The sequence below is a fragment of the Cornus florida genome, unplaced genomic scaffold (genome assembly GCF_030987335.1).
Source record: "Cornus florida cultivar Cherokee Brave unplaced genomic scaffold, ASM3098733v1 CherokeeBrave_3.0.0_Hap2_Chr11, whole genome shotgun sequence".
In the NCBI taxonomy this organism is placed as follows: domain Eukaryota; kingdom Viridiplantae; phylum Streptophyta; class Magnoliopsida; order Cornales; family Cornaceae; genus Cornus; species Cornus florida.
In genome coordinates, this window is record NW_026775581.1 from 75,223,828 (window position 1) to 75,233,661 (window position 9,834).

The 9,834-nt window shown below is 37.0% G+C and overlaps 1 protein-coding gene across 1 annotated transcript; it reads left to right on the forward strand.

Annotated features, from left to right (window-relative positions):
- The first annotated feature begins 734 nt into the window (after nt 1–734).
- Nucleotides 735–6,069, forward strand: LOC132281311 (uncharacterized). The gene is made up of 4 exons (XM_059783026.1): nt 735–860; nt 4,099–4,112; nt 4,662–5,443; nt 5,534–6,069. Exons 1-4 carry the CDS (start codon nt 735–737, stop codon nt 6,067–6,069), a joined length of 1,458 nt encoding a protein of 485 aa, XP_059639009.1.
- Nucleotides 6,070–9,834: the final 3,765 nt, after the last annotated feature.

Sequence of the window (9,834 nt, forward strand, 5' to 3'; positions counted from 1 at the left end):
GGGTTTCTAGGATCATCTCAAATTTTAATAACTTACTAACAAATAAACATTAAGAGAAAATAAAAATGTTATGTTCACCTGTCTAAATCGTGTGATAAAAATTAACCAAACTATGTGTAATATGATCTTATAGAAATAATATAATCTCATGTGATGAATTCATGATTGATGATACTATAAATAATTTATTTTAAATATAAAATTTATAAACTATTCTTATATTTGTAGTTCTTTAGGTTTTTTGGGTTTCTCATGTATGAAAATATTTGTCCAAATTCCATCCAAAATAAATTTGGATTTTAAAGTTTAGGGTTAAGTGCAAAAAAAAAAAACCCTGATATATAGGATTTGTACAGATGTAGTCTCTACTACTTTTGAAAATGTGCATTTCAGTCCATAAAATTTAAAATAGGTGCAAATAAGTCCCTCTTACCACTTTTTGGTCAAAATTGACATAAAATAAATTCAAAAACCCTATTTTACCCTTGAGTTAAGTGCAAAAAACCTCCTTCCACTATCGATATAGTGCAAAACAATCCCTGTGTGGTACAAAACCCTCCTATATTATCAGTTTGGTGCAATTACCCCCTTGTTCACATAAAAAGATATTAACACCCTCTCTACTATAAATGAAATAATATTTAAAAAATTAGGCAATGTAAAACTACCATTTTAGATAATTTATTCTTTTTTTCCCTTTTTTTCTTTTGTATTTGGTTGATGATTTGTACGTCATGGTGATGGAGGAAGAGGAGGAAGGGACTTCGGAGGAGGAAGAAGTCCCGAAGGCCTCAGAGGTAGCGACGGCTTTAAAAGTCATGATGGCGGTAGAGATGATGGAGGGAGAGGAAGGGACAAAGGTTAGTGTAGTTTTCAAATATGTATATATATATATATATATGACAAACTTACTAATCATGCCTCTTTTTTTTGTTCAATTAGTTATTTTTTGAATTTAAGGTCATATTTGGACTTCACATTTTTCTATCTATTTTTTGTTTCCTCTTATGGCCTTTTCTTTTTGGACTGGTCTATTGCTTTGGCCCGAATGGCTCTGGGCCTCTTTTATTTTTTGTTTCCTCTTATGCCCCATTTATATTTGTATATTTTTCTCATTTATTTTATTTATCAAAAAAAAAAAAGTAAAAGGCCAAAAAAAAAAAAAAAAAAAAAAAAAAGGCTTCAATGATGGTCAAAGCAAGAGAGAGAGAGAGAGAGAGAGAGAGAGAGAGAGAAATATTCAATGGTGGCCAGAGCAAGAAAGAGAGAGTGAGAGTGTTCCACAACATTTTCTTCTTCTTTTTTTTTTTTTTTTTTTTTTTTTTTTTTCCGGTAAGATCCACAACATTTTCTATTATTTTGATACATTTCATGATATACAAGAAAAAGTACATAGGACAAGGAAAAAAAAAAAAAAAAAGGAAATAGTTTTTTTGAATTTATTTTATGTCAATTTTGACCAAAAATATTTGCACTTTTTTTTTTTTAATTTTATGGACTGAAATGCACATTTTTAAAAAGTAAGGACTATTTCTGCACAAACCCTATATATTTGAGGTTTTTTTGCACTTAACCTGAAATTTATATTAAAGAGGGTATTAATGTCTTTTTATACGAATATGAGGTAATTGCACCAAATTGATAGTATATGAAAGTTTTATATCACACAGGGACTGTTTTGCACTATCTTTGCACTTAACCCTAAAGTTTTAACCCAATCACATTCTACAAATACAGAGAGGCTTGTCCCTCCAAGCATTCTGTACGAGAGCCCCAATTGAAAAATCTCTCCAAGCCTCAATCAACCCTCAAGTGAAAACAAGGCATAACCCAAGGCTTAGTAACCATTGTTTGATATCATCATTATTCGGAATATTATTATTTCTCTCACTAAATCCTCTCTTTGTGGCTGCAAGGCCTCCCTCCAGATTCTCCCCCTCCTTCCCTCCTCTCTCTCTCTCACACGCGCACACGCTGTCACATCTGTCCTCATCTCTGGCTTGGTTCTCTCTCTAAATTGCTTATTGTTCCATGCCCTTAACGAAGTTGGAGGAGCTTTCGTAAGACTCCACCATTGAAGCTTATCAACCCTAGAATTGATAAGCTTTGTAGAAATGTAAAACCCTTAAATTTCGTATATTATATTTTATTATCTATTATTTATTATTTGAATGTTAAATTAAAGATATTAGAGTTTTTAAAATTTAAATTTCAAAAAGGAATCCTAAACTATCTCAACCACAGTTATAATTATCTTTTATAACTCATGCCGTATCAGTTCTATAGAGATATTATTTGTAAAACAAAAAAAAAAAAAAAGAAAGAAAAGAAGAGGGAAGCGTGAGATATTGAGAGTGATATTTAAAGTTGACGTCTGTGGTAGCCAGAAGGTAGACGGTGACTGAGAAATTGCCTAGAGAAGAAGGAGAAATTATATTTCAATAGTCGAGTTTGAAAAGGAAGGTAAAACAATACTTGAGGCAAGTTAATCTTGCATTGTATTTTTATATATATTTGAAACTTGATTATGATAAATCTTAAAAAAATCTAATTTGTGTGTTTTAAATAAATTGTAGAAATATTATTCTTAAAGTTAGGATTATACTAGTACAACTGTGCACTTGTTTTCTTAAATTATTAGGTTCCAATAAAAGAAATTATTTGTTCTAAATAATTAAATTAAGTTTGATCGTAGAACTCAAAATCAAGGATTTAGTTAGGATGGTTTAGTCTAGGCATGTTATTATTGGTAAGTTGAATTTAAAGTTTTACATAATGCAATGTACAGTTTCCATTCAAAGGATTTCAATGATTATTATAGATGGGTTCCTGTTATGATCTATTGGTATATATGTGATATAATATATGTGGCATATATGGTTGAAGAACTAAGGAGATTTGTGGAAGCATATCATGGAATTTAGAGGCGTGAACCTGCTCTGTTAACTTTGTTGGAGTACTATGAAGGTGCAAATATATATATATATATATATATATATATATATATATATATATATATATATATATGTACGTATATATGCATGTTAGACCTCTTATATAAGTAATTTTATTTAGAATGACTCCAGTAACTTCTTGTGGGCCTGCTAGTGGGTTAGATTAGATGTAACTATAGATTTCCATAATTAATTGCTAATAGCATATCGGGAATCATATTCGGATGATGGTGATGTAGTGGGTTTGTGTAACCACTCGCAGTCAAGGGACAAGTGAATGAGAGAGAGAGAGACCCATATGCGTTTTTAACTGGGTTTCCATGTCATTTTCTAAATCTGTTATTTTGGGTTCACTGTTGTGTCCATAGAGATTCAATATTATTTTTAATTATTTTCTTTTAAGTGATCTTAATTTAATTAAATTAGGAAAGAAAAATAGTGATCATATTTCAAAATTACAGGAAATTCTATATTACTCTGTGTAAGCATATTGAAATCAATTGTGATGAAATCCTGTTTTTTAGATACTGTTTAGATAATTTAACCAAATTAAAACTTGGAAAAAAAAACAATTAATGGAGAGTACGGAAAAATTATTAAAGGTTTGACTCAAAAATCTTACAGGGATTTATATATAATATTAGAGCGTGTCCAGAATTTCTGTACTCCCACTAGTTGGGTCTTTAGGGTTTTGTTTTAAATTAAAAGTGTGTTCGGGAGTATTGCTTATTAATTTAAATTATTAATTAATAATGTCTATCATAATTCACCATAGTTAATAATGATGAGTTTGGATTAGTCGGAGGGCAGTCAGGGACCGACCCTATGATGACTCGTGGGTATGGTCAGGGACCTACCTATTTGGAAGTGCACTACCCTTTTGTTATGGCCATGGGTCTAATGAGCCCTTATTGTGTGGACGTGATCAGGGATCATCTGGGAAGTAGACGTACAATCCAGCCACACGTGTGTTTTTGGTAGTCAGGGACTATACGATTCACACCATTTTATTGGACGGGAGCCCGGGGCTCATGTGAGATATGCCGATTTATTAAAAATAAAAGATGGTTATTTATTAAGTTTATAATTAACTGGGTTATACACATTTGAATAATGAACTTATTTGAGTTGCTTATATATACAGGAATATAAGGTAAGGTTAATTTGCTGAACGATGATTGTGTTTAGCATTTATTGCTGAGCTTGTGAGCTCACCCCATTATCACATTTCAGGTACACATTGAGTAGGAACGTGATGGGATTACATGATGGTGATGGATTTTGGATTGTTTGTCGCATTCTTTGGTTTAGTTCAATTTTCGCATTGTAATAAGAATGACGATATTTTTTTTGAGAGTTAGCTCATTTTGTCCAGTTATCATGGATTATTTTTGACAAGGTTGTTTGATATTATGGTTGTATCGATTTAATAAATTACAGGGTGGTTTTCATCCACTTCTTTATTTAATTATTTTTATTGTAAAGTTGTGGTTGTATAAGGAAAGTCATGTCAAATCTTAATATGAGATAAGAGTTCATGTATTTAGGATTTTGGGGCGTGACAGTTTGGTATCAGAGCCTAGGTTAAGAATCACCTGGCTAAGAATAGGAGCATATACTTATACAAATTATTGCTCTCTTGCCATGCTCCAGTTTAAGTATAAATTACTTGTGAGACTTATCATTGACATTCTTTACTGAAAATAGGATGTCAGGAGCTGGAAGAGGCAGAGGACGACCTGCTAGAGGCAGAGGTCTGGGAGGTGTTGGTCGTGGTGGTGTTAACCATGACGATGTTCAGTTGGAGGATGCACCTCATGTGCCGAATCCTATGATTGGATTTATCAGAGATATCTGCAAATTGGGGGCTGTTGAATTTGCTAGAGCTACCGATCCACTTGATGCTGAGAAGTGGATTGAAGATATGGAAAAGTATTTTGAGATGATGGACTGTACTGAGGTGCAGAAAAGGAAGATTGGTGCATTTCTTTTATCTGGTGAGGCGCGCCAGTGGTGGCAGTCAGAGACCAAGATGGTTGTAGACATTACAACTATGACCTGGGATGATTTTAAAACTCAGTTCAATGACAAATACTTTTCACAATCAGTGAAGGAGAAGAAGGCAACAGAGTTCACGCAGCTGGAACAAAATAATGAGATGTCAGTTTGTGAGTACGAGATGAAGTTTACAGAGCTATCCCGATTCGTTCCTCACATTGTTGCGAATGAGTTACACAAGGTTAGAAAGTTTGAGCGAGGATTGGTCTCTTATGTGAAGAAGTTTGTGGTGGGTCATCGTTTTGACACTTATGCTAGAGTGGTAGAATGTGCTATGGCAGTAGAGGAGAATAATAACATTGCCTTTCAGAAACAGAAGGAGCGTAGGGCAGAACACAAAGGTAAGGGGGCTAGCAGCACTCAACAGAATCAGAGTAGCTCTCAACAGAATCAGGGGGGTCAGCAGCAGCAGACTCAGAGAAACTGGCAAGGTCAGTCTTGGCAGAGAGGTAGACAAGATTGGCGAGCAGGGAAACGGTAGAGAGTTGGTGAAGGTGAGCAATCCACCGCTTTAGTACCAGCCACACCTCATGATGCACAGCCATATCAGTTCAGCGGGCATTGCTACAATTGTCGTGAGCAAGGACATTTGGCTCGTAATTGTCCCAAGCCTCACAAGAATAACCAGCAGAAAGGTCAGGCACCACAGCAACAAGGAGGTGCAAGGGTTTATGCAGTTGTTCCAGATGGGAGACAGGATCGTGCACCACCAGCAGTGGAAGGTACACTTACTATTTATGGCAGTATAGCTAGAGTACTATTTGATTCAGGTTCTTCATATTCTTTTATTGCACTATCATTTGTGAATACGCTGGGATTAGAAACTGGACATATAAGTAATGCCTTATCTATTACAACCCCACTCGAGAGCGCGACGACACTTGATAGAATATGTCGTGCTTGCCCTGTTACAATTGGGGAGTTGGAGTATCCTATTGATTTAATAGTATTACGTATGAGAGAATTTGATGCTATACTGGGTATGGATTGGTTGGCTAGATATCATGCTCAGTTGGACTGCCATGAGAGGATTATTGTATTCTCAGTTCCGGGATAGTTTCCTTCTCGATATAAGTGTGGGGAGTCTGAGGGCACCATGACTATGGGATTTCTGGCCCACATCGAGGTGGTTGAGCAATGCGTGACTATAGAGCAGTTGCCTACAGTGTCAGAGTATGCAGATGTGTTTCGGGATATTCCGGGTTTGCCTCCTAGGAGGGCAGTGGATTTCTGCATTGACCTCACTCCTGGTATTTCACCTATCTCTAGGGCACCCTACAGAATGGCACCAGTTGAATTGAGTGAGTTGAAGAAACAGACTCAAGAGTTGCAAGATCGGGGGTTTATTCGACCTAGCACATCACCTTGGGGAGCACCTGTTTTATTTGTCAAGAAGAAGGATGGGTCACTCCGCTTATGTGTTGACTATCGTGCGCTGAATAGGGTCATTATTAAGAATAAGTACCCATTGCCACGCATTAATGATTTTTTTGATCAACTCAGAGGGGCGCAGTTGTTTTCTAAGATTGACTTGAGGACTGGGTACCATCAGCTGAGGATTAGGGAGGATGATATTCATAAGACTGCCTTCAGGACTCGTTATGGCCTCTATGAGTTCTTAGTCATGCCTTTTGGGTTGACTAACGCTCCGGCAGCTTTTATGGATTTGATGAACAGAGTGTTTCGACCTTACTTGGATCAATTTGTTATGATATTTGTTGATGACATCCTGATATATTCCAAGACTAAAGAGGAGCATGAGAGACACTTGAGCATTACACTTCAGACTTTGCGTGAGCATCAGCTTTATGCTAAGTTTGAGAAGTGTGACTTTTGGCAGGAGCAGATTTAGTTTTTGGGGCATGTGATCTCTAAGGATGGAGTTTCAGTAGATTCTGCCAAGGTGGAGGCTGTGATGAGTTGGAAACGGCCTACTACTGTCACTGAGATTCATAGCTTTTTGGGACTGGCAGGATACTATAGGCGCTTCATTGAGGGTTTCTCCAAGATTGCTGCACCTTTGACCCGTTTGACTCGGAAGGATGTGAAATTTGTTTGGGATCACCGCTGTGAGCAGGCATTTGAGGAGCTGAAGACGAGATTGACTTTGGCACCAGTTTTTACCATTCCTGTTAATGGTGAGAGATTTGTGATCTACACAGATGCATCACTTCAGGGTCTTGGCTGTGTTTTGATGCAAGATGATAAGGTAGTAGTGTATGCCTCTAGGTAGCTTAAGCCACATGAGCAGAATTACCCTACACATGATTTGGAGTTGGCAGCAGTGATTCTTGCATTGAAGGTGTGGAGGCATTATTTGTATGGCGAGGAATTTGAGTTATTCTCTGATCACAAGAGCCTCAAATACCTCTACACTCAGAAGGAGTTGAATATGAGGCAACGGAGGTGGATGGAGAAGATGAAGGATTTTAATGACTCTTCAATATCATCCTGGAAAGGTGAATGTGGTAGCAGATGCCTTGAGTCAGAAACCGAGAGGATTAGTTGCCTTTATGATGATTCAGGAGTAGATGATGTTAGAGGCATTGGCAGAGTTTTCTATCATGCCGAGTTCTCAGAGTACAGGGGCTATTCTTTGTAGTTTGACTGTACAACCTACTTTAATCAGCCGGATCATTCATTTTCAGACTCAGGATGACAGGTTACAGACCAAAGCAGTTGAGTTTGTTAATGCTGAAGGTAATGTTGACTGGGCGTATAGAGCTGATGGTGGTATGAGATTTCGAGGTAGGCTATGTGTTCCAGACTTAGCAGATCTCAAGAGAGAGATTTTAGAGGAGGCACATCACTCTAGGTACACAGTGCACCCAGGTGGCACTAAGATGTATCATGATCTTAAGAGGCAGTTCTGGTTGGAAGGCATGAAACGTGATGTGACAGAGTTTGTATCTAGATGTCTCACTTGTCAGCGAGTGAAAGCTGAGCACCAGAGACCAGCAGGACTATTACAGCCTTTGCCTGTGCCTGAGTGGAAATGGGAACATGTGACGATGGATTTTGTTGTGGGGTTACCGAGGTCGATACATAACCATGATACAGTGTGGGTGATAGTGGACCGATTGACTAAATCAGCTCATTTTCTACCTATTCGAGCTACTGATACTGTAAAGGAATTGTGTAAGATCTACATTAGAGACATAGTTAAGCTTCATGGAGTGCCGGTGTCTATTGTCTCAGATCGTGATCCTCGTTTTTCATCTCGATTTTGGAGTAGTTTCCAAGCAGCTTTTGGTACTCCTTTGAGTTTGAGTACTGCTTTTAATCCTCAGACCGATGGCCAGTCCGAGAGGGTCATTCAGGTGTTGGAGGATATGCTTCGTGCTTGTGTGCTAGATTTTCGGGGCAGTTGGGAGGATCACATTCCATTGGTTGAGTTCGCTTATAATAATAGCTATCAGGCTAGTATCGGCATGGCACCATATGAGGCACTTTATGGTAGACCTTGTCGTTCACCTGTATGTTGGGCTGAGGTTGGTGATGGTAGTTTTTTGGGGCCAGAGTTGGTGCAAGAGACTACGGAGAAGGTTGCCATCATTCGAGATCGACTTCGCACAGCTCAGAGTCGACAGAAGAGCTATGCAGATCGACGCCGTCGTGCTTTTGAGTTTAGTATGGGTGACTTGGTGTTCTTGAAAGTATCACCAATGAAGGGGGTTACGAGATTTGGCAGGAAGAAAGGGAAGTTAGCTCCTCGATTCATTGGACCTTTTGAGATCACATAGAGGATTGGGAAGGTGGCGTATAGATTAGCTTTACCACCTAGACTATCTACTGTTCATGATGTTTTCCATGTCTCCATGTTGAGGAGGTGCTTGAGGGATGAAACTCAGGCCATTGACTGCACAGATGTCCAGATTCGTCCTAATGCAACCTATGTTGAGATGCCTGTTCGTGTTGTTGACAGTATGGTGAAACAGTTGAGGCGGGGAGAGATACCTTTGGTGAAGGTGCAGTGGAATCACCAGGACGAGAGAGAGGCTACTTGGGAGCTAGAGTCAGAAATGAAGGAAAAGTACCCACAACTCTTCGAATAAGGTATGCAAATTTCGAGGACGAAATTTCTTTTTAGGTGGGTAGAATGTAAAACCCTTAAATTTCGTATATTATATTATATTATCTATTATTTATTATTTGAATGTTAAATTAAAGATATTAGAGTTTTTAAAATTTAAATTTCAAAAAGGAATCCTAAACTATCTCAACCACAGTTATAATTATCTTTTATAACTCATGCCGTATCAGTTCTATAGAGATATTATTTGTAAAACAAAAAAATAAAAAAAAGAAAGAAAAGAAGAGGGAAGCGTGAGATATTGAGAGTGATATTTAAAGTTGACGTCTGTGGTAGCCAGAAGGTAGACGGTGACTGAGAAATTGCTTAGAGAAGAAGGAGAAATTATATTTTAATAGTCGAGTCTGAAAAGGAAGGTGAAACGATATTTGAGGCAAGTTAATCTTGCATTGTATTTTTATATATATTTGAAACTTGATTATGATAAATCTTAAAAAAATCTAATTTGTGTATTTTAAATAAATTGTAGAAATATTATTCTTAAAGTTAGGATTATACTAGTACAACTGTGCACTTGTTTTCTTAAATTATTAGGTTCCAATAAAAGAAATTATTTGTTCTAAATAATTAAATTAAGTTTGATCGTAGAACTCAAAATCAAGGATTTAGTTAGGATGGTTTAGTCTAGGCATGTTATTATTGGTAAGTTGAATTTAAAGTTTTACATAATGCAATGTACAGTTTCCATTCAAAGAATTTCAATGATTATTATAGATGGGTTCCTGTTAT

Bases quoted from the DNA above. Each gene is read 5' to 3' on its own strand.
- LOC132281311 (XM_059783026.1), top strand. From the start codon at position 735: ATGGTGATGGAGGAAGAGGAGGAAGGGACTTCGGAGGAGGAAGAAGTC. The intron at 5,444-5,533 runs GTCAGTCTTGGC...CTTTAGTACCAG, and splicing joins GACTCAGAGAAACTGGCAAG to CCACACCTCATGATGCACAG.